The sequence below is a fragment of the Paroedura picta genome, chromosome 12 (assembly GCF_049243985.1).
Source record: "Paroedura picta isolate Pp20150507F chromosome 12, Ppicta_v3.0, whole genome shotgun sequence".
In the NCBI taxonomy this organism is placed as follows: domain Eukaryota; kingdom Metazoa; phylum Chordata; class Lepidosauria; order Squamata; family Gekkonidae; genus Paroedura; species Paroedura picta.
In genome coordinates this window covers 22,123,756-22,148,959 of record NC_135380.1, presented here as the reverse complement: position 1 = coordinate 22,148,959, position 25,204 = coordinate 22,123,756, and the positions used below count along the sequence as shown (strand labels likewise).

Below are 25,204 nucleotides of genomic sequence, written 5' to 3'. Positions count from 1 at the left end.
TTGTCTAACTTTGTGTCTGACTCTTGCGAGGTCTGGATCCCAAGTTACCTCAGTGGGACTCAGGTGAAGGGAGATCCAAATTCGGTAGTGACAATGGTGTGCAGGTAGCCAGCCCGTTCCCCCTTTGTTATTTTCCCAGTTTAATTAACCTGCACTCAAGATTTAGTTCACCCTGGTAGGGAAAACATACCATTACTTATTGAAGCAAACTGAAGTCATGATGGGGTGAGTAAATGGGGGAACTAGTGATTAGGGAAGGAATGAAATCCCATGTCCTCAGCACCAGGGCCATAATGAGTTCTCCCTGTGGCTGATTTTAAGCAAAAGTAGAAAGAAAAGGAGATCTGAGCATCAATTTCCAGCGTCTTAGTTGTGAACGAGATCCAGACATCTTGGGTTTACTTTTAGCAATATTGGGACCACACATCTTTTATTTATGGATAATACTAGCCTGTTCAATTGTCAAGCATTTTAAACTAGCTTTCTTCCCAGTTACTCATCTCTGGCTTAGGGGGTGTCTCATCTATAAATAGAGGAGCAACATAATTGGTTTATCCAACCTCCCCCCACCCACCCACCCCTTTATTACAAGACACAGGTTTTTCTGGAGCTTGTAAAAAAACAGAAGAACATTACTGAATATTACAATATAAATCCTGTTGAGACATTACAAATCCCCACATGGTCTGGGATGCATTTCAAATGACTAAGCCAGCAGGGGATGGAGAGTCAAATATATCTCCGCGAAGAAATAAAATGTACAACTGAGACTATAAACGAACTGGAGGCAGGAACAAGGCATATCTGAGGAGCGTGCATGAAAAATAAACAGAGCCTTCTCCTACTCATTACACGGCTGCCATTTTTAGGAGGCTGAGCCCATGATGCATTGCAAAGGAGATTTGCCAGGAGATAACTGGGGACTGCTGCAATTGGGGCGATGCAGAGAAAGAAATGGTTGGTGTTTGGGGGATTAAGCAGTTGAAGCATCACACTCTGAAGCCTCCCATCAGCACTGTGTGATAAAAAGGGGTGGGGGAATTAATAGGAAAACCAGTGATGTAGCTTGAGGCGCATTCATCCACGTGAATCTTGCAGTATTGGAGGTCCAGGCCTTGTTTCCTTTGCCGAGAGAACCTTACAAAATTCTCACCATCTTAAGTAAGAAACCTTAGAGTTCATGTTATATTGTTTAGGGTAATACGGAAGAAATTCTAACTCTTAAATTGTGCAGAGAGATGACCAAGGGCAGCATAATACCTGTTGGAGTGTTACCTTGGAATAGTTATTGGGGGGTGGGGGGTGGGTTTGTATTTTGAAATTGCTGTCCAGTGGTTCTTAGAACATACGAAAGATCAAAGGCCTTTAGGTCAGCTAAGGCAACCATAAATATCCTGACTGTGTCTTGAATACAGTGCCTACTGACTAACTAAAGTTATGTTAATGCCTATTGATTCTAACGAGGTGCATATCACCTTAAATCTTTCTTGGAAATCAATGGCAATTAAAAATGTTTAATTTTGAGTGGGTTGTGCCCTATTGTATTCTGAAAATTAAAATCTGAACTAATTTGCTAAGAAAATTTAGCCCTGCTTGGTGAATGAATTCTGGGTGAAGGCATGACCCATTCCTCCAGCTTTGACAAACTTGGGGAATCCATGATAAAAGTAGAAATGAAAGGAGTTCCTTCTGTCACATTCCTTCTTTTATGTATGCTCTGCTCTGCATTCCACTCTTGGTAAGTTTTCATTTTACTAGGATTTGTTCTAATCAAGCCAAAATTTAAGGAGTAGAATGTGCTGCTTCAAAATGAATATGTAGAGAGAATTCATACTGCACCAAGTTCACTTCAAAAAAGACCAGTTCATTTTGAATGCTTTAGATGGAGTTTTTCATAGTGTCCCCCCATAAAAAACTTGTCATGTACATTTAAAGGTATGACCAACTGGGTGTGTGCTACTAAACCCCCAGCTTGTTATTCAGAGAAATTTAATGTTTGTGGTCAGAATAATCTGCATCGTGTTTGTCCACTCCTTTCTCCCTTTTTCTTTGTTGCACTTTTCCAATGTAAAAAATTTAAATTGTGAGAGTTTTTTGGAGCAGGGAGCCGTCCTTTTTCATTTCACTCCGAGGATTATGATGGGGCTAGCTGTGGCAGTTTTGATCCGTTTGAAAACTAGTTGCATAACTTTTTCTGGATTTCGTGCTAGATCTTTCATTTTGTATTTTCAACGGATAGAATCCCCCCTCTCCCAGTTTGGATAATGAATAGCACAGATTTCTACGAAGGTCCTTGCACACTGAAAGGAGAGAAAGGATCCATTGAAAAAAATGTAATTAGAACCTAGCCTTGACCAGCTTTTATCTCAACCAAGAAATAGCTGTGCACTCAATACATTCCATTTAGATTGGAAAGAAACCCATTTTTCATTCACTTCCTCTTTTGTTTCTTTCCTTATTCAAAATAGTATGTAGTGGTGTACACAAATATCTCAATTGGACAGCATGAGTGTTTTATAACTGTTAGATACAGCTAGGAAACCTGTGGACAAAAGGATACTGGCTGACTTGGAACACAAAAGAGTTCCTCCAGGCTATAGAATTCTGTGATTTTAAACTAGCTTTCTTTTCTATGCTCCCATTAAAAGGGAAATAATTTTTTTCAGATTATTTTCTGTAGCCTTAGCATCATTGAGGAAAAAGGGGCAAGGAACCCATGATCATCATAACAGAAATGTTGGAGAAAATCCACAAGAAGCACAGCTGAATCTTCCTTATAGTTTATACCAGGGATAGTCAAACTGCAGCCCTCCAGATGTCCATGGACTACAATTCCCAGGAGCCCCTGCCAGCGAATGCTGGCAGGGGCTCCTGGGAATTGTAGTCCATGGACATCTGGAGGGCCTAAGTTTGACTACCCCTGGTTTATACTGTCAGATCATTAGTCCACCTAGCTCAGTGGTTGCCATTCTGTCACTTGTTCTCTGCAGTCTCAACGTTTATTTCCTGACCTTTAACTGGGACTAAACTGTGTGCTAACCACACCTCTGAGTGTGCCTCCTCCTTTCAGTAGACCTTGTTTCCTGAATTGCATTCAGTGGGAAGGAGGCAGCTCTCCGGGGTTCCAGGCAGAGAAATGTCTTTTTCAACCTCTTTTATTTGAATTCCTTTTACTAGAGATGCTAGGGACTGGCAGTGGGAAAGCATTTGCTGCTGGGTTTTAGACGTGACTGCACCCTGCATTATACAAACATAAGCATCTTATTTGTTGCTGCTGAAAGAGAATCTGAGACACGTTAAGAGTGTCCGGAGAGGGAGCTGTCCGGACCCTTTCTCTGCCCTGCTTTTAGATGTTCCTGGCTGCCATTGAAAACATTGTTTTCCTTTACCCTTCCTTTCGACAGCATAGATTACTTGGTTTTTTCCCTCTTCTGGAATGCTGAGAAGGGAATATAGCTCTGATTGCCAGATGCTGGACAAGCAACAGGAATCTGTCTTCTGCTGATGAGCTTCTTGGGGGCATCTGGCTGGCTGCTGCTGGAAGCAGATTGCTGAACTAGAAGGACCCCGTGTCTGATTTAGCTCCAGGAGTTCATATGGTACACGAAGATAAGATTCCAGTTGTGGGGCATGTGTTGCAATCATCCTAGCTATGAAAAAAACACTCCTCTTGCATCTCTCTAGTACTTCTTGGCCCACAAATTTCTGTCTGTTGTGGAAGTGTTTATGGGTGAGTGAATGAGGCCCATTGTCTTTCTGAGTCTGTCTGTGTGTGTTCAGTGCATCTTGAATTTTTTAATATCTTAGGAACACGTCCTTTTCCCCACAGTTTGAATTGGCTGACTATGGTATGCTGATTTTATGCCTGTCATCTTTCCTGTCATTTTTAGCACTTAGCACTTTCCCAGTTGATTGTATTGTCTCCCAGTGTGTAAATCGTGTTAATTGTTGCATAATCAATCATTAAATCATTTTCAAAAATGCATGCAAAAATCCCAGTGTGACAACAAAATGCTCACCTTTAAACCAGACATTCCTAAACTGTCACTTCCCTCTCTGTAGGCCTGAGCTCTTATCTCCTAATTTATTCATTTTTAGTCATATGCATTAAACAAAAAACAAAATAACGATCAGCCAGCAGAAGCCTAGGTTAGGGGGAAACAATCTTGAAACCCTGAGCAATTAGCCTCCATATTGGTGCCTGTTATTTTTCTGTCTACAAATCAAATATATTCAGCACCTGTGATTCACTTAAAAGAACCCACTCAAATCATCAAAGTGCAAGTTGAACCAATGACTATGCAGAATTCATCTGTCTCTCCATATTATTAGCAGGCTTTAAAACAAAGGGGTGTGTATGTGTAAATCATAAAACAAGTACTCTTCCAGCAGCTGATATAGCGAGGCTTTTAAAGTAAAATGTGGATCGTACCTTATTTTTTTTTAGTAACCACCACCATCTGATATTCTCTCTTTTTTATTTAGCTGCATTGAGTGTATTTAAAGTACAAAGGATTATTTTAAAAACACCCTTAAATTAATTAGCATATGCTGGCTGTAGAAGCCAGGGATGTCATACTATAAATAAATAGATAGCAGTCATAAAGGAAAATTATTCCTGTACTGGCATTTCCTCCCTTGACTGTACCTTTTGGGTATAATTTGTATAATCCCAGGGAAGGTCCATCTACAGCATTCACTGGCAGGGGTTCATGGGAATTGTAGTCCATGGACATCTGGAAGGCCGCAGTTTGACTACCCCTCATCTACAGTAATGAGGAGACACCATCTCTCCTTGCATATTCCGGTGTCATTTCCTATGCAGTTACCAAAGCTTACAACCAATATTGGATGTCACCAGAAACAATAGCTCTAGAATTTCATGGTCATATAAAGTGGTCATCATATGGAATTCTTCAGATGACTTCAGGGTGCAGCTTTACTAGAGTTCTTTTTATTTTCCGAATGCTCTTAAAATATGACTGCCTGTGCATTGCTCAAATTCTGCAAGGATTGGGGTTTCTACAAGACTGCCTGCTACTAAGCTCCAGGGACTTTTATTGGATGTTAATCTGTGAGTCACAGCAAAGCAGAAAAGCTAACACAGAAGAAATTTGTGATTTTGTTTTCCCACTAGGAGAAGTGCGAAATTATTTTTAACACCATCCCTTTACTGTAAAAGAAAGGTGTTCTTGTCGTCCGTGATAGGGAATGAAATGAATGGAGGTTGTATAACCGTAGTTCTTGGTGGATTACTGCAAAATAATTCCTAACTAACAGGCAGGCAAGTTTATGGGTGAGCAGGTGCATCATTTACGTAGGGGTGTAATGTGGGAAACAGCCTTGTTTATGTTCCTCCCTTTTTAAGGCTGTCAACCTCCAGAAGATACTGGTTGCACATCCAAAAACTGGCATTTGATATTTAGGGCAACTAGAATTTATTTAATCACCTGCCTTGGAGTTGATTACTCACTATATGAATAAACGCATATCTTACAAAACTCTGATAAAAGTGACTTTTTGGAATATTGGAAGGGATGTGAAAAAACATTAAAAACCGTATTGCTTTGAATTGTATATAGTTCTTCCCAAATATTCGAAACAAGTAATCATTTTGGTAACTCTGTAGAGTACGTCACTATTATTTCCCTCTTATTGCATACCAGGAAAGGGGGGCAGTGAAAGCGGTTTACAGTCGGTGCCATTAACAGTTTGTCAAACAGGCCCTCTATGCTTGATCCATTCTGAAATTCATTTGATCTGAGAGGGAGAGGGGGCATGGATGCACTGTGCTGTTCACAAACCCCAATTCCCTTTCGCAGGGATGGTGCCTTCAGACATACACTCCCTCCATACATAGATGCCATACTCACGAGCAAGTGATGATGCAGAGGCAAGGGTGAAGCCAAGGGCGAGGAGGATATTATGACACTTTACTAATTTGCCACTAATTTACCTTATATTTGTTCTCTCATGATCCTTGTTCCATTTTGTCTGAGGAAGAGTGCCTGCACTTGAAAGCTCATGCCTTGAATAAATCATTGTTGGTCTTAAAGGTGCTTTGGACTCGATTTTTGTTGTGCTACTTCAGACCAACACGGCTGCCCATTTGAATCTAGCTGGTGTATGTTTGTGCAAGGAAGTCAACTGTACGTGTTTGATTCCTTTTTCAGTACTTCTTCCCCCACCCCAGTTTCCCAGATCTCCTCTCCATTCCGTCACTACCACCTCCCCGCCTGCTGTGTGCCGCATCCTTTAAATGCACAAGACATTAACCCTTCATAGTCAGTGACTTCACAAGAGAGTGAAGTTGCAGTCTCTGTTTTCCTATGTGCTTCACATATGCAAAATCATACTCTTAACCATCTGAAGAAAAGGGTGGGCGTGGACTGTGAACAGTTAAGTCCAGAGGCCAAATTTATCAGGCTGTGAATCTTTATTGATGGAAGAGTAAGGTCAAGAACGAGTGCTTTGTCTAAGAGAAACCTAATGAGCACTTAGTAGAAGCAAGATTTGAAATGAGGAATTCCTTGTCTATGCTAGGGAGGCAGATACCCCTCCTATCATGTCATTATTTGACCTGATCAAATAATTCTATCCAGGGTCATGATCCGTCTTGTTGTTTAACTGCTACAAAGCCTGGAAACTCCACCACCCACGTCACTGTGCAATTGCAAAGCTGTTCAGCATTCATTTGAGGGGGAGAATGGATTGGGCATTCAGCTTACATGTGATTGTAGTTGTTAAAGATGGTGCATTCAGCCATCGGACATGTTGACTATGGGGTTTATGGGATTTCAACTCAGGCTTTTAGCAACTACTCTCAAAAAATGCACTGAGGTCGCTTTTAGAAAGGAACTGTCATCTTTAATATTTTATTTTGCATTTCTGGGTAGACTAACAAACCAAAAGTAATGGAAACAGACAAGTGTTTCCTCAACCTTCCATTCCATTGATTAAATTTTGCCATCAGTCAAAATTGCACCCTTCCACCCTAACATCATGGCTGACACCAACCAATTAAGCTAATTTAAGTCTGTATCTGCCTGGAAAAATTACTATAGCCACCCTGTCCAGGAACCTCATCCCAGCTAACCACATTCAAATTTTATTCCAAGCTGGATTTTGAGCACCAACTGAAGATCAAAATCCAAATTCCGAATTGGAACTTGAATGGGTTTTGACAAGTCAACCTGATTATTGTCTTCGGTGCCATCCTCATTACAACTCCAAGGATTTACTGGCCTGGAAATCTTTTGAGAAGACTAGCTGTATTACAGAGCTATCTTATGCAGAGTTATTCCAAGTTAAGTCCATTGAAATCGGTGGGCTTAACCTGGAGTAACTGCACAGGATTGTACTGCTCATTGGTCGCAGCAAAAAATAAGTGTCACGGGGCACACTTAAAAGCTCATAAGTATATTGTAGCAAAACCTTTCATGAGCTGTGTCCATTTCATCAGAATTATAACACACGCAGTGAAGTGTTTCAAATATAATGCAGCATCACAGAATGCTTGATCCATTCTGAAATTCATTCAGCAGCCTGTTCACCCGGTCTCAGCTAGACCTTCTCCTTACTATAGGCCCTGTTGCACATGGCCAGCTTGGTGTAGTAGCTAATCTGGAGAACCGGGTCTGATTCCCCACTCCTCTTTTTCCTTCAGCTCACTCCAGAGAAACCCAGTGGGTAGCCTGGGCTTTCCTGCAGTGTAGGTAGCCCTAAGGAATAAGGCAGGTTTAACCCAGGCTCTCTGTGTCCATATATCATATTAAAGACAAATTGCTATTAATAAGCCTGCTTCAAGCCATGTTTTTCAGGTCATGGTGCGATGAACCCTACCTATCAATAATTAATGGAGTTGGTCTTCATTTGGAAGATGGCACTGCTCATAATTAGTATAATTGACCGTACTTTTGAATGACAGCTGAACCAAGATGGAAGTATAAATCAGGCTGCATTTAAAACATTTTAGTGTGTATATACGGACACATGCTGAGAACTTCAAAAGTGACCCAATTGCCAAGTAAGCTTACATTGTTTGAACTCCATTGATTGCATTCAAGGCAATCTTCCCATCAGGTTGCCTCAATGTTCCATGACAAAGTTTGTCTTGAGCCCTGTGCTGTGCCAAACAGCTTTGATCTGTGAGTAGTCATTGACCTACAGGGCCAGGTTATTGAAACTTGTGGCTGCTTTTGTCCAGTATGACCAATTATTCACACCCAAGGAAGGGCTAATCCCCACTTATGCACAACACTGGCTCTGTCCAGGGCCCCTGTCCATTGTAGGGCCTCTAATGCCCTTCAGCAAGGGAATGCTGATTTGTCTGCATTCCCTTTCTTGCCACAGTGGCCATGATAGGCCAGGCCAGGCCCATGCATATGGGAAAAGGCGGGCCTTTGAGGCCCCACCCCTTACACAAAATTCCTTATTCGGCTTTGTGGTGTTGTGGAGCCAAACAGGACTTTTCTACACCACCCAAGATGGTGGGATAGCGGCATGCCACTATCCTGTGGTGGGACCCCTGCACCCCTCAACCCCCTCCTGCCACTGCCTGTGCTACGAGGCACAGTGGAACCTTCCAGCCCCGGATTTGTGCATACTTGAAAAATTGGCAGTGGCCTGGTGCGGCTGCCGCCATGCATAATCGGTCCCTGAGAACAAAAGTATCTTAGTTACTGGAGAAGAAGGAGTATCCTCTGGGATCATGACTGGGCCATTAAATTTAACAACTTGCATTGGAAAGCACAGCATCTCTTCCCATTCCACCCTCTCTTTCCTCCTGTATAGTCAGATAGAGCATTTACTTGACTGACATCAGATAGATGGCACTCTCTGCTTTTTGGCACCTGCCCAGTTAGCAGCATCTGCTTGAGAAGTAATTGCATATTCAAGTAATCTATTCAAGAACTAATTGCAAGATTGGCTGACTTCATGGGCAGTCTCCAAAGGCACAAAGACACTTAAGAAGTAAGACTCAATTAAAAAATAATCTCGCTTTTTACATTTTTGCTACTTATGCATTGAAGAACGGAGGGGGCAGCAGTGGATGGGCAAAGTAATGAAGTTGTGCACGGAAGCATGGTAGTCCCGCAAACGGGATGCATCCCAATCAGCCCAGGCACAGTGGAATGGCTCAGCGGATGATCAGCTCCCTGCTTGCAACTGCAGCAGCATGTTGAGCCAAACCAGAAAGTGATCAATCATATCTAAATATATATAAGTAAAGGGAGGGGGGGGGTGTTTTGCAAGGTGATCTCAAAATACAGGCAAGAATTGCAGATAAATGCAAGAGTTACACAACTGAAGTTCCTGCTATTCCAAAAACAGTTTTCAATTTAAAGTCTCATAAAATGCATTACGAGCCTTACAGGAGGGCGCTATAGGGTTGTAATCAATCAATCAATAAATGTATAATGAAGCATACTAAATATAGTTTAAGCATATATTAAGATGACATTGTGCATCAGGGTATAATTGGCTCAGTACAGAATGTCTTGGAAGACCACCAGTTTATAGCAAATCCATTCTAGTTGAAACAATTTGTTAGCATGATTCAGGGGTCAGCAACAATATGCCCCGATCAGTGTCCCCAACATTTTCTGAGCCTGCAGGCACCTTTGGAATTCTGACATGAGGTGGTCGGTGCAACCACAGAAACAGCTGCCGCAGGATGCAGAGCTCTGTTGATGTACTGCTGCTGAGATACAGTGCACAGGATTTCCCCGAGAACTGCAAATTTCTTGCCCTCATAAATGTTTTGCTCTCCTCTTTTATGTATACGACATCTGTACATTTGGCATATCACATCTATGTGTCAAGCACTTTCGAAGGCCTCCAGTGAAAGATGTTATATAAACACAAAATGTTTGTTATTATACTGTCATTTGCAAAATAATAGTTTTTTGCGAGCTGAGCAAATGGCCCATTTTCTGGCCTACATCTTTTTAAAAAAACAAAAACAAATGTGTGGGAGAGAAATCGGAAACTGAGACCTGTAGTGTCAAACATAATCAGCACATGTTGAAGAAACTTTTAGCAGCACCGCCCTATTCTCTCGATATGGCAGGATTTAAGATTTAAAAGATATGCTTAGGGTCCAATATTGTATAATCAAACTAATTAGAATACTCATGTGGACTTACCAAAGTTCCCTACGTGATCCGTACGTTGAGTTTTTCAGCACATTTTTTACACTGAAAAAGCCACTCTCGACTTTTACTCGAGTATATACGGTAATATATTCCATTGATTTTTGCCCCAGTGTTTCTGTACAGTGGACCTGGGATGTTCTGTTTTGATAGGAGTGCAAATACTGAACAAAAATACTCTGAGTTTGACTTGACATATGGAAAGACAGCAGAAGATAACAGGTGGGGACCAGTTTCCTATCTTGTATATGGTGCCTAACTTTGGGATAGATGAGAAGCTACCAAAAATTGACACAGTCTGTGAACGAGAAGGCCTTGGACATCCATTGGGTAGTGAGATGGGGACACTAATCTCAGATGAAGTAATTTGTCTGATATTTAGGTTTCTTGTGCCGCTTCATGAAATCACTCCCATCACTCTCAAGCAGTGAGGTTTCTGCTGCTGCCAAAAGCAGGATTGCTAAGTAACCAAAATGGTGCCTAAACTTTCAAGAGATGAAGGAATTTGTATTGTTATTTTATCTGACGTTACCCATGCTTAGTCAACGCAAGAAGGGTGGACTATAAAAATAAATGTATTATTATTTCATGAGAATTCAGGGCTAGTGTAGAATTCAGAGCTACACTGTATTTAAAGAGGGCTGAAGAGAGGCCAAAGAAGATTCAGATGAGCTTCTGCCTGGGGCACCAATGAGCAAAAAGATGAGGAAGAAAAGGTGTATATCTTACCTAGGGTTGCCAGCCCTGCACCAACAAGTCCTGGGAGATTTTGACGGCAGTGCCTGGGGATGGTAGAGTGATATCACCCCCTCCAGAACACTCTAGGAAGTTCCTTGATCTCTTTAGTAACGATGTTATTTCTGGGTGGAGATGAGGATGTGTGTTTGTGATTTCACAGGTGATGCTCTAAGAATCCCTCCAGGTTCTGTAGCCTTCACCAGGGGTCGTCAACCTGTGCTCCTCTAGATGTTCATGCATGCTGGCAGGGGCTCATGGGAATTGTAGTCCATGAACATCTGGAGGACCACAGGTTGACTACCCATGGTCTTCACTATAGAGGACAGGAAGCTTCCTGGAGTTGCCACCCCTCTATTCTTTCCAGCTCCTTGGATCATTGAGTGTTTGCCCGTTGTCAGTGGCCAGCCTGACTTATCTCTCCATATCTTTGGACAAGGGGCTGCTGGGCAAACATCCTCCAGCCCCTGCATACTGTCAGACGGGAACCCCCAGATGCATTCCGCAGTTAAAGTTTAATATCTGTGTGTTTTGCAACAAACTGTATCTCTGGAAACACTTGGGCATGAAATAGATTTGATTTGTACTATGACCTGTATTGCAAACCGTTGGCTAAGACAGCAGAATCCCCCATTCACTGTGAACTGCAGGTATAGCCACCTAAAAGTATAATCTTGGGTGGCTCAACAAAATTTTGAATGGATGTGGGGAGTTTTTCGGGGGGGATTCTGTTGAGCCAAGTGCTTTTGAGAGCTAAAACTCCTTATAACGACATGCTCACCAGTGCAGAAATCTGAGAGGATTTTTATGGTAAGCAAATTTTCAAATAGACCTTAAACAGCAGCCTGAGCAGGTAGCTATCTTTTTTTTTAAATTCAAGATCTTTAATCCTTCAGATGGTTGTTGTATTCCATCTGAAGAAAGATGTTGCCCTTGAAGGGTGGGAAATCTGTTCTTTCGTGCTTTTTCTTGGCCTGTTCTATAATGTTTCTTTTAGGGAGTCCTTTCTGGGACCACTTTCTTACAAATGTGACTGGTTTGCTTTGTCAATTTAAACTTCTTTACCTGTTATTGGACATGGGGAAATTTGTAATGTACAAAATTGCACAGTGTGCCTTTTCCGCTGCTGGGGCTTGTTCTCAATTTATCCACAATGAGATGCCGAACTGCAGAGGTGACAAGTTGACCAGGATGATTCAGTGTTCGTTTTGATATCATAAGATAGCACTGGTATAGACAATAAGTGGTCTCTGCTTCCAAGTTGCTAGCTAGCAGTTTTGGTTTTCTATTCTGGTTGACCCACGTAGCACCAACTATGTGTGCATAGCATTTTTTTTTGGGGGGGGGGGGTCAAGGAGACAAGGCCCCTGCCCCCAAATTCCTCCAATGTTAAGATGACCAGAATTAAGGGATCGTAAGACAGGATGTGGTGGTGCCACCGTGGTGGTGATGGCAGCGCGGTGGTGATGGCAGCGCGGTGGCGCGGCAGGGCAGCCTCCCTCCCTCCAACTGGCCTCACTGTCACCTCCCGGGCACCTCTCCCGCGAGCCCATCTTGTGCGCCTACGTGGCGTTGGTGCAGGTCAGGTGGGGGCTGAGGGTAGGCCTCTGCCTGGCACGCCTGCACAGGCCAGCCACAGGACCAGCCAGGGCAGAGCCCCGCTGCTGGCCATCCTGCTGGCCAGGGGGCAGGGAGGGAGGGAGACAGGGAGGAGGCTCCAGCTGGTGGGACTTTAAAGTAATGTAAAACTTGAGACAATGAAGACAACAGAAGTATAGACAAGTCCTGGAGCCCACCTAGAGCAAAGGCATTTACATGTGCCTTCTCTTTTACGCAAAACCCAAAAATGAGAGAAGCTGCTCTGGTAGCTTTAATGCGAAGGTTAAGGAAGTGCTTGATTACAGCAGCACTGGGTGAGGGGGGAAGGGAGCTTTTTCTGAATTGCATGCAGAGTGAACTTCTATCCACCCCCCTTTTAAAGACATGCATGGAACTAAAGTACATGAGCATCTACATGTACATGTACATAATGCATCTCTATGCATTACAGTGCTCATGCCTTTGAGCTCGGTGCAGGTGTCAAGTGAGGTTCCATATTCTCCTGTGTTTCAGCAAGGCTGATGCAACAATCCCACATCTGTGCTTTTTATTTGATGATGAACACTTGAAGAACCTTAGGTGGGGAAGCTAGTTTTAGTCCCAGACTAAAGTTTTGTGTTTTTATTCTGAAGCTGTCATTACAAATCCCAAAGCAGGACTGTCTTTGCAATTTGGTTCATCAACCAACATGTATTCCCTGGTCCAAGGAAATGAGCTGGGTTTCATTGTCTCTCTGCTTCCCTGCAGTCTGTGCTCAGACAAATAGGGAGAGAATGTGGTAAAGGGGAGCAGTTCCAGACGGCTTCTTTTCCATGTTGATTAACAGCTGCACTCCAAGAGGTAATACGCAGAAAAGAATGGGTGCTCATGTTCCAACAAGACGGGTAATTCGTCCTGCTCATCTTCCATTATTAACATTTTACACCAGTGTGATGGTCTAGATCAGGGGTAGTCAAACTGCGGCCCTCCAGATGTCCGTGGACTACAATTCTACAATAAAAGAAGAAACCCAGAAATTTCTGTAGGGTTTCCCAGTGTACAAAATTCTCATGTCCTCACATGGACTACTCAAGGTGCAAGAATCTAGACCAGGGGTAGTCAAACAATTGTAGTCCATGGATATCTGGAGGGCCGCAGTTTGACTACCCCTGGTCTAGATTCTTGCACCTTGAGTAGTCCATGTGAGGACATGAGAATTTTGTACACTGGGAAACCCTACAGAAATTTCTGGGTTTCTTCTTTTATGATATATTCATCATGAGCATATCATTCTATTTAAAAAAAAAACCCAAATCTATTTCATCCATCCTCCAGTGCCTTCCACTAGCCAATTCTTACTAAAAGCATCCGTTTTTTTCCAAGTCAGGAGAATGCAAATTAAAGGATTTATGCAGGGTTTTTTAGTTTATTCTGATCCCAGGTTCTTACCTTTGAAATTAAATTAATTTCCTTTACTCATGCATGATGAACACCTATCTCCAAGGTTTAAATACTGGCAAAGGCCCTGGTCATGTTTCTGGCATTGAAAATTAGTCTTTTCCCTCGAGCCAAGATCTATCCTGCCAGAAGCCCTGTCAGTTTGCTCAAATCATTATTGGATCATTATCATAGATCTAAATTCTGAACAGTTCTTGTAGAAGGGAGAGCGAAAAATCTGCCCAATAAAGCCATGTTCTGATAGGCAGAATGTTTCTGCTAACCCAGGGGAATCCCCAAGTTTGCACCTAAATATAAACATTGGGGGGGGAGGGGGGATGAAAGAGGTTTTAAAATCCCAAACCTCAACAAGAACAAAAGAAGCCTTGCACTAGCACATCTTGAGATATTGGTTGCTTGCAATCCCCAAAACGCTTTGATGGGGAGAGAACACTGCCAGAAGGGAAGAAGTCACAGGCAGCCATGGAAAGGGGAAGATAAATGCTGAAAAAGGGAAATGTCTGGGCTGCCCCCCATTTCCTCCCTTTCCCACCACCTGCTCCCCAGTGGGAAAGAAGAGGACAGACAAGGAATGCAGGCAATGACTACCAGTGGTGTATAAACTACTGCTGCCATCTACTTCCTCTGCCTCTGCCTTCTCATCACTTCTTCCTCCTGGCTGCTAGGAGGAAGAGAGGAAGCAGCCAGGGACGGCAGACACGGCAGAGGGAGAGCAGTGTTGGGATTATGAGGAAGCCTACGGGTCTGCAAGATGCCCCCCCCCCCGGATGTTGCAAATCCATCTTGGGGCAGTTGAGGAGTGGCCTCCAGCCACCTGGCCTCCCTCCTAGCCCAATGATTGCCAGCACTCAACACCTCCCTCTCCTAGCTGCCCTCTTTCTTTCCCTCCTGGCAGCAGTGGAAGTGTTTCCGCAGGAGTTTCTAGCAGTTCAACCGGGTTTCATTTGTTTTGAACGAAGGTGCATCAAAACGTGGAGGTCTTAGTGCAAGACAAGATGGACATTTCAACTCTAAACCTTCATCAGTATAAGTACAGTCACCAGGTCCGTCAAAATTTTACAAGCAGCACTCCACTTGTAATTGAACGATTGTATACAGCTGTACGGCAAGAGCCTCTTGTGGCGCAGAGTGGTAAGGCAGCTGTCTGAAAGCTTTGCCCATAAGGCTGGGAGTTCAATCCCAGCAGCCGGCTCAAGGTTGACTCAGCCTTCCATCCTTCCGAGGTCGGTAAAATGAGTACCCAGCTTGCTGGGGGGTAAACGGTAATGACTGGGGAAGGCACTGGCAAACCACCCCGTATTGAGTCTGCCATGAAAACGCTAGAGGGCGTCACCCCAAGGGTCAGACATGACTCGGTGCTTGCACAGGGGATACCTTTACCTTTACCTTTATACAGCTGTACACCTTATTCAGTTACAAACTGAGTGCTGATTGTGAAAACTGTGTAGACCTCATTGGGTTTAAATGAAGGGGCAGCACAGACTTGTAGTGCTTTGCAATATCCATTTCATTTACAAATATATAAATAGAACATAACGGTAGCAAATAGATCCTTATGGTGGGCAGCAAAATCACATCTTGGTGTACCTACCAAGAGCAAACCTTTCAGCTGGCTCCTGCTGCACTCTGCTCTGCCTGAAGCCATTTTGCATAGGCACCTTACCCTGGATATACAATTGTGTTACAGCATCTCTAACTTTCTCCATGTCAGATTAATGTCTGAATTTTGTTGGGGCTTTTTGTGTTTTTTTTCCCCAGAGCACTTAATAAGAAGATTTTATTTTCAGCCGACTGCAAGTTGGCTTGCTTCCATGTGCAAAACCCTTGCATTATTATTTTCATGGCAATGATCTACACACCCTCTTCTGTATCCATGCCCCCTTCTACCTTTTCCATCTCCCTTCCCATTTTCCCATCTCTCTGGCACACTCTCTCTCACTCCGTATAATGGAGATTAAAGCGTTAATTTATAGCTAGGAGCTATAATTGTTGCATGGTCCTACATCTGATAGTGTGTTATTTTTAAGGCAACCATTCACCTCTCGACCCTTTTTGATATTCTTATCTTGAGTTTGGATTGTTTTGATCATTTTGGGGTAAACTCTGAGCCTCCCCCACCCCGCAAGTTGTCTCTTTGCTTGCATCATATCAATATCATCAATGTTTGCTAATGTTCCCTACTGTGATATGTTCAAAAAGTTCCTACTTTACTGCCATTTTGGTATTTTCTTCAGCAGAACATACAAAACCAGAACATACAAAACCCCCACCCATGCCTTTTCCCACCTTTGGTTTTAGTAATCCCACTCACCTGGGGCTACCTTTACTCATGTTTCTATAGGTTCAAAAACTACCTACAGAACAGGATTTTCCTACCTCTCCCGTCCTGGGGCACCCTCAGATACCTCCTAGTCATGGTCCTGGGCAATTCCCCACCCCCAGGAATAGATTTTGAACAGTATTTCAAGTTGCCACAGGAGGGGATAGGCTGGAAAATTAAACTGCACAAAAGGAAGCCCTTGTACTCATGGAATCTAGATTCAGCCCACTGGGTATAACCGAGCCACATTAAAGTATGCTAAGCCCCATTGATTCATTGGAGGGATTTACATATGTACTTCAGTCTATAGTTGCCAACTCTCCCTCCCCCCTCAGCCATTGGTGGGGGGATGGGGGTTGGGTTGCCAGATCCATGTTGGGAAACTCCAGGAGTTTTGGGGATGGAGCCTGGGGAAATGATCTCTGTAGACAGGAGATGAGCTGTATTTCCAGGGGAACCTGAGGTACCACCTGAAGGCCGGCATCCCTACCTCACTGCCTTGTGGATTGGGTTTGTTTGTTTGTTTGTTTACATTGCACAATGCACTTTACAGTAGATTTGTGTAGGGGGAACTAAACCATTCTCCATCCCCAAGGAGCTTACATCCTGCTGGTAAGATCGATTTCTCACGCTCCAATTTTGGGTTCCATGGTTGTCTCCTGATTTGATTATTTTCTGCCTCTGGGAATTTGGAAAGGGGATGGTGTGTGACTGGGGTTCTTTAGTTCTGTTTGTTTATCATTTCTTCCCTACATAAAATATACTCCTGACATATCTATGTTTATCCCGTCTATTGCCTCCATTGACGACTGCCATTCATAGGATTTTTAGTGACTTAGTGATTTAGTGTTGACTGGAAACGTTTTGACTGGCAGAAAGCTTTGAAAAAGCCAATCACCCCTAAATAAATAATTGCTATCCCTAAATAAATAATTGCTATCTCAATATCGGGCTCACAGTTCTCAAAGCCGTTCATGTATCAAATGTAATATGCAAATATAAAACCAATTTATTTTGCCTTCATGCCCTTGCTTGCATAAAAACGCATAATCCAGTACCATAAGTGGGAATGTGTATATTGCTGCATTTTGTATTTCAGTTCAATCTGTGAGAAACTGCTTTGGACCCTTTGTCTTCTATGGTATTTCAAAGTTTCTCGCTTTGTAACCGCATCAAAGAGGATGATGTTTTTTATCCCACCTTCCCTCCAAAACGGCACACGGACATGGTTCCTTCCTCCCAACAACCCTGTGAAGGAGGTTACTTGAGAGAGAATGACTAGCTCAAAATCCTGCAGTGACTTGCGTACCAAACAAGGATCTGAACATGGCCGTCCACCTCCGGTTCCAACACTGGCGGAATTCTGAGATCCTCCCCGTGATACAGTGATAGTACAGCTAATTCTGTTGGGTTCTATTCACAGGTCTGAAGCGCAGCTACACTTGTAACATCTGTAACGTCACTCTAAACTCAATAGAACAGTATCATGCACACCTGAAGGGCTCCAAACATCAGACCAAGTGAGTATTTCTCTTTGATGGCCAGCTGACTGGCTTAAGCCAGCGAGGGAGGCTGAGAAAGCCCTAAGAGCAAAAGAAAGAGCGAGCCTTGGATTGCAGCCCCAGATGGTCATAATGGCTGGGCTTTCCTCTGCCCAGCTCAGAAATGGCCAGCCAGTTATGAGCTGAATTGACAAATGCTTGGGAAGGGCAGGAGGGGGGGGGAGCTCTCTCAGCACGGAGAGTTCTCAGATGGCTTGCATCTTTCTTGGTGTATGTATGTTCTTGCAGTGCTGCTGGGGAATTTTTGAAAGCTAGTATATTGCTCCATTTAACTGTTAGACATTCTGCCCCTAGGGTAGCAGCAGCTTGTAGGGAGCCTATCCCAGCTCCCACCACTGAAGGGCGAGTGGCACCCTTACCAATGGGCAACAGTCAGGAAGTGGTGATGGCAATGCCAGGCCAGCAGCTGCAGCACCCTGCAATGTCAGGGTGGCAAGTTAAACCTGGCAGTTCAAGGTCTGCTGGTCACAGTGTGCTTGCAAAGAGCCACAGCCAGGGCCCCAGCAGTTGTCACCGCTTCCCGACTCCTGCTGGGAAAGGTGTAGCCGCCCTCCTCTGCCTCGCTGGTGTTTAGTGGCAGGGCTTGGGGTATTCCCCACAACCCAACCCATGCGCAGCTGCTGTGATTGACAATCAAGGTCAAACCAAGCTGAAGAGCTTTGAGAAATTTGGATCCCGCATGCGCAGAAGTGGCCTATGCATGCAGGATAGTGTAAGTTTTAATTTTCAGGGGTGAGAAAGCTGATCTTGAAGTACACTTGAGTATCCCAGTGTGGGCAAATACACATATAAACTCTCCTAGTTTTGAGCATGGATTCCATTGAGCACTACCAAGGAATGGAAGCCTGAAATAGACTCCCGTAGCACGAGGTGGGGGTGGAAAGGGCCATCAGGAGGCGGCCCTGCAGAATTTTCAAGTCAAGAGACATTCAGGAGTGGCTTGCCATTGACTTCCTCTGCAGAGCAAGCCTGGAGTTCCTTGGTGGTCTCCCATCCAAATATTTATTAGGGCTGACCCAGCTTGGCTTCCAAGATTCGAAAACAAAGATCTAACACGAGCAGACTAGCCTGGGCCATCCAGATCTGAGTGTAGCAAGAGATGCATTCTGAAATATCATGGGGCATGTCCTTTTTGAGACCGCAAAATGATACAGTTCAAGGAGGCGTATGCCATCCCTGTTTCCAGAACATGTAGATTGGTCCCAACTAGGGTTGTGCGTGGCGGCATCTGAAGCAGCCGTTCCAAGCCGAAGCAGCCAACATCGTGGCATGGGGAGGGAGGTGCTGGTAGTGGTGTGCAACTCGGCTCCTGCACACTGGTGCAGAGCTCTGTGCCTGTGTAGGTGTGTGCCGACTGCCCTTCCCCCCGTGCTGTGGCGCTGGCTGCTTCGGCCTGGAACGGCCTCTTTGGACACCACCACACACCATCCTAGTCCCAACCTTGGGAGAGTTTTTTCTTAGCAGTACGCCATTCCCACTTCCCCTTCTCAGTGGTTCCTGCCCAGGTATTTCTTTGTCTTTTCTAAAAGAAAGCACAAAATGTACTTGGCATCTGCCCCTTTTGCTGCCTGCAAGGGGAAAATATTTCTTTCCTTAGCAATGTTCTATATCTTAGCAATGTTCTATATACTCCGTGTATCTCATCTGCTCACAGCATCTCCGAATATGAAAGGCCTTGACTCTGGACAGGGACCTTTCCATTCCACTTTCGTGTTGCATCAATTCTTCAGAAGATGCAAATGGTTTTTCTCCTGGCCTCTTGTACCTCTTGGGCTGAAACTACCAGTGCTGCTTTATTGAGGGGAAGGAGAACTTTGCTCTCAAGGGGGTTGCAGGAAGTTAACCTTGCTTAAATTGGACCTTGTTTAAATTGGACTGCCGGCACCCGCAGGTGGTCAGAGTGAATTATAAGGAAACAGCCAATATTATGGCTATAAAACTAATCCTTGATTGTACTGTACAGTCGCTCAGTTAATGAGCCACATTTGCAAAGCTATTTGACTGGTTAAGAAATTGGTACACCGGATGCAAGTTTACACCCTGGTCTCCAAACTCACATTTGAGAGTATTTGGAGCATTTACCTATGCATGGCAAGTGTAACAGCGGCCCCTACTGCTACCCCCCCCTCAATAATTTGAAGAGAAGGAGAAAAAATGGGGGTAATGGAAGTGAAGGGGACACTTTAGGAACCTCTGTGATAAAAACCCAACAAACTAAGGGAATCCCAGCAGTGCTGCTGGAAGTCTGGTTACATCCACTGAACCTCCCCACAAAAGTGATGTAACATCCACCATGCCACTGTAGGAATTTCCCCACTCTCTGGGAGGTTAAAGTCTTGGCTCAGCATCCCCATGGCCTTCCCACAACAGCCTTTCCATAGCTGCTAACTAGGTTGTAAGATCTGGGATGGTAGCACACCACAAATGAAAAATGGTCAGTCAGTGCCTCGTCAAAGTAGAAAATAACCAAATCTCAGCTGCTACACGCTATACAACAGACCTGCTTCTCAAGAGACCCTGAAATCATTTTGTGCCTGTTTTGTTTCTGGGGTATGCCTCCTAACATTTTTCTTTGTATAGTTGCTGTTTTTATGTGTTGGATCCTACTTCTTCCTTGGCCCATAATTCCATTCTGTGCTTTTTTACCTGGTTTCGTTAGGAATTGAAACAATGAATTGCAATAACTGAAGCATGAACAGTTTATCATAGGTTTCTGTTCCTTCATAGGTTTGTGTCCCTCTCATCCAAGTCCATGTGCCATTCAGTAAAAGATGGCAAAAGCACTGTCCCATCATAACGCAATGGCCTCTTGCTACAATCCAAATAATTTCAGCTACAATTCTTTTTTAATGAGTTTTGGTAGGGTTTTTTTTCCCAACACCTGGTTCATACCTGCCATTTTTAGCATTTAGCATTTTTCCAATTGATATAGTGTCTCCTGCCTTTGTCAACAAAGTCTGCAAATTAAATCAGAAGATACAAATTCATAAACTTTTTGCAAAGTGATTTTCCTGAACCCAAAGATTTCCAAGCAGTTTAGTTCCTAATCTGCCAGTAACTGCAGATTAGAAAAAAAGCTACTTGATCCCCAAACCCTGAATAACAAGCATCAATATCTGTTTTTTCCCCCTACTAACATCCATCTGTAAATCAAACATGTTTGATAGCTCAGTGTCATTCCTTGCATTAAAAGAATCCATCCGAACCAACGGAGTTTAAGTTGAACCAGAAACCAGCAAATGTATGAAATTCCATTATCTCCCTGCTTTTTTAGTGTTTTGCCAGGGTTCACAGCACATCAGCAATGCACAATGGAACGCAAATGAAAAAGGCAGTAAAAGTTGTGGAAAACTGCATTCATAGTACCCTGTATACGATTCAAAAATAAAAAGAACGAACGATAGAGTGTCCCTGATGCATTAGTTCCATTTGGGAAACAAGACCACGTAAATCAGTATTCCAAAATCCAGGAAGAAACTTGGACGAGGAGTATTTTGAAGCATCCCGAGGTTTAGAGAGGCAGAGCAAACCTCCGAATGCCCAGCAGGCAAGTCTTTATTTATATCCAGCAGAGTAGAGTAGCACATGCCTTTTACATCATCTCGGCCGTCAGGGTATTAAGCCTTGAAAGTTTTATAATTGGCCATTACCTTCCACAAAGGCAGAGGATTATCGAATCCCCTTTGATCTTTGGGAAGAGCACAGTATGCAGCATCACAAAAAGTGGTATCACACAGTCTGAAGTCAGTGCATTCAAGACTAGAAGGGATGGATTAATGGTACTTGCCACTGCCCTCCAAAATATATGCATATTTCAGTTCTGGGCTTGGGGGAAAAATGGGTGCTACAGGTTTTTAGAATGGTTGAGTCTAAAATCACAAAAAAATAGTTCACCAACATATGTAACCCCACTCAGTCTCAAGCACAGTTTTGCTGCTGATTTGAAAATGTTTAAGGATTACTAATGTTTAAGAATGTTTAAGGATTAATAAATGGACTCTGGGGAATGGTAGAGGACAGGAAGGCCTGGAGGATAATTGTCCATGGGGTCGCGATGGGTTGGACATGACTTTGCACCTAACAAGAACAACAAGAATTACTGGGGAGAGCACAGCATCGTGGCATATATGCATGTGTGGTGTGTATACTCCAACATACAACTTAACACATGCCAATTTTAGAAAAATGAAAAGGCAGACAGCATAAGCAGGAAGTTGCTGAGATCTGGCATACGGCTCCTTGGTAGGAAACTGGACCTTTGGGGTGTGTATTTTCTAATACAAGGTGCGATACTTATTTTCCTGTTTAGGAAGTTTTGGCTCTGCCTTTCTGTTCTAACTGCACTCAAGGAGGCTTAGCAAATAAGACTTAAACACAATTATAGTTCAAACACAGCAAAATGCAGGTAACGGCAGCTAATTGTAAAAGTGTGAAAGATACCCAGAAGCCCCATGACATTGCTATCCTCACCAGATGTACACCCTTTTAAGACCGTGGAAGTCAGAGGGCCTAGTAGGCATAAGTTTGCTTAGGAGGATGCTTTGAAGCACTCGTTCCATAATGAAAGTAATAAAACCAGCAATAAAATCAAGCTATCCATAGTTAAAAAAAGATCGATGAGAGAAGTCAACAAAAATTGGCAGAAGGAAGTTAGATCAACCTAGAAGATCAATTCAATACGTTTCCAAGTGCCTTTCAGAGTGGAACAGTCTTGCAGGCTCTCTGCAAAGCCAAGTATAGTAGGGGGTGGGAAGAGCTGCTTGGGATAGGGAGCTCCAGAGTCCAGTGTCCACAGTAAAAAGAAAACAAAACCCCTCTATTGTGCATTCGTTTAACGTGAGCACAAGACCAAAGGTTGTCATCCATGGTGACAACTCCTACAGTGCTTAGTTATTCTGTCCAGATCTGGAGGTTTCATTATAGCTTGCAGTATCTCTTAAAGCAAGAGTTTCTGGGTCTGCTATTGAACTCTCTGTCTAGCATGCTGTCTAGCATGATATTGTATTCTGAGCGTCTTCCCCCCCACTGCCCATTTAACTGGTTGCGTGAGCAGGCAAGGTATAGGCTTATATCACTGCATGTCATTAACAAAGAAAGGAGGAGGTTATGCTTTTAAGGGCAGCCCTATTGGAAGGAGAGCAAAGATCTGTCTAACCCAGTATCCTTATTCCCACAGTGGCCCAGAAGGGCCACAGAGGCCAAAGCTTCACTATGGTGCTCCTCCCCAGTAACTGGTATGTATCTAGTTCAGCTGTCGTGGCTAATTGCCACAAATGAACCACACCTGTATGAATTTCTTTAGGCCCACTTTAAAACCACCAGTGAGTTCCAGTTGTTACTTTTTGGTTCTGAAAAGAAGCTCTTTTGAGATGCATGGCTGCTGCTTTTGGTGTTAGTCACTCATGCACCATAATGTCTTACCTTGGCCTTCTTTCGCACATGGCCACAAACCCTACAAGACAGGGGGGCAGTGTCTTTCAAGTGAGGGTAGAAGCTTTTCCTGTTCGTTTGCTTGTTTTCTTTCAAATTAACATTCTCATCAGTGTGGCTAAATGAAATCTCATCACTTATTCATAGCGATTCAGATTTAGTTAGTGTCTCCTGAGACTCCTAATAAGGTAGAAGAAACCTGGTATTATCAAATTCATACGCAAGTGTGTTCGCAAATTTAATTAGAAATGCTAATTAGCAAGTCTCCCTTAGCTTGGTTTTGGTTGCTTTGATTATTCCTCCACTCTGTGATCTCTTCTATTGCCTTTTGGAGTTGAAATTTTTATGAAAATGAGTGGATCGAACTACTTAATTATTTTCACAAACTGTAGACATATCCAATACCTTCAGTTTTTGGAATAGCAGCCGCAGAGCTATTGCTAAATACCCAGCTAAGAATTGGTTATGGCTTCTGCTGAAGATATGAAATTTCTTAAGTTTGCTGTATTCCAGAAATAAACTCTCCAAAATATTTCTGGTTAGCAGAAGAAGAAGAAAATGATAAATTGCACTCACATACTGTTATTCGGTCCAAGTGGATCAGGTGATGAGAACTTTCAGCTGACATTATTATTATTGTTATTGTTATTGTTGTTGCTGTTGTTGTTGTTGTTGTTATTATTATTATTATACTATTGTTGTTGTTATGTGCGAAGTCGTGTCCGACCCATCGCGACCCCATGGACAATGATCCTCCAGGCCTTCCTGTCCTCTACCATACCCCGAAGTCCATTTAAGTTTGCACCTACTGCTTCAGTGACTCCATCCAGCCACCTCATTCTCTGTCATCCCCTTCTTCTTTTGCCCTCGATCGCTCCCAGCATTAGGCTCTTCTCCAGGGAGTCCTTCCTTCTCCATTTATTATTATTTATACGAATTATTATACTATACGAAGTTGCAAAATTGAAAGTGGCCTTTTTGAAATTGCAAAGGTTTTCAAATTTGGGCTTTTAACGTGAACACAGGTGATGTTTCAGAGAATCTTAGTGTACAATCTTTTCCCTCCTGCTGGTGCAGAGAGCCTTTGACACTCAAGGCAAGACACATGTGCTGTGTATGGCATGGAGGAATTTCTGGTAAAAGATGAGTCATGAACGTAGCTAATATGGATCCCAGTATCAAATTATCACGCCAGCTATTCAGCCGCTTAATTGTGGAGACCTTGGCAAAGCTCTTTCAGCAGCTGCAAGGTTGCTGGCTGTTGCTGACTTCTATTTCAAGCCTACAGGTGGGCCAAGCCATTGCAAGAGTACAATTCAATTTTTATATTTCCCTGCAATCCAAAATATTGTCAAGGACAACAACATGCAAATTAAATAAGTCAAATAATCATGGTAAATAAAACCAGCAATCAATAATGCTGAAAAAATTAACAAAACAGAAATGTATAGATATAAAACAGTGGCAAAGTGGTGCCAACTGGACAGCAAAAACTATTTGCCTGGGTCACAGAGGTTCACTGCAGATCAAGATGGTATTAAAGGTATTGCTAGATGGCCACCCTGGCTGCAAAGCACAGGGCAAGGGGGCAGAAGCAGAGAAGAAGCTGCTTATTAATCACCCGCAGGGGGATCTCCTCTGTGCATGCTAAAGACTGTTTATTTGTGCAGAAATTCTCTGAACGAAAACCTTCATTTTCCTGGGTCAATCTATTCTAACAACAAGGCTTGGTCATGAACTCCTTTGACAAGCTGGATCTGACTGGAGAGGATTTGCGAACTCTGGCTTCGTGGGGCTTTGATTTCTCGTTTCCAAAAGCTGCTTGGTCCACAGCATCTCTAAAGGGACGCCCAAATGTGTGTCCAATTTATTTTCTCATTAATATAATCAAAACAAATGTGAAATCGTGAATTGAATTGGCTGCACACCAACCTGACAAGGGCCAACGGACTGTGAGAGGTTAGATG

General features: G+C 43.3%; 1 protein-coding gene across 9 annotated transcripts in view; it reads left to right on the top strand.

Moving 5' to 3' along the window:
• The window catches only part of ZMAT4 (zinc finger matrin-type 4), a 172,891-nt gene that overhangs the window by 135,308 nt on the left and 12,379 nt on the right, over nt 1-25,204 (top strand). For 8 of the 9 annotated variants that reach the window (XR_013225872.1, XR_013225874.1, XR_013225875.1 and 5 more), the window contains one exon: nt 17,669-17,765. The exons of the other annotated variant lie outside the window; for it this stretch is intronic. Coding sequence is in view for 1 of the 8 variants with exons in the window: in XM_077305922.1 (XP_077162037.1) it covers nt 17,669-17,765 (97 nt within the window). In the remaining 7 variants the exon portion in view is untranslated. The remainder of the gene's footprint in view (nt 1-17,668; nt 17,766-25,204) is intronic. 9 annotated transcript variants of the gene reach the window in all.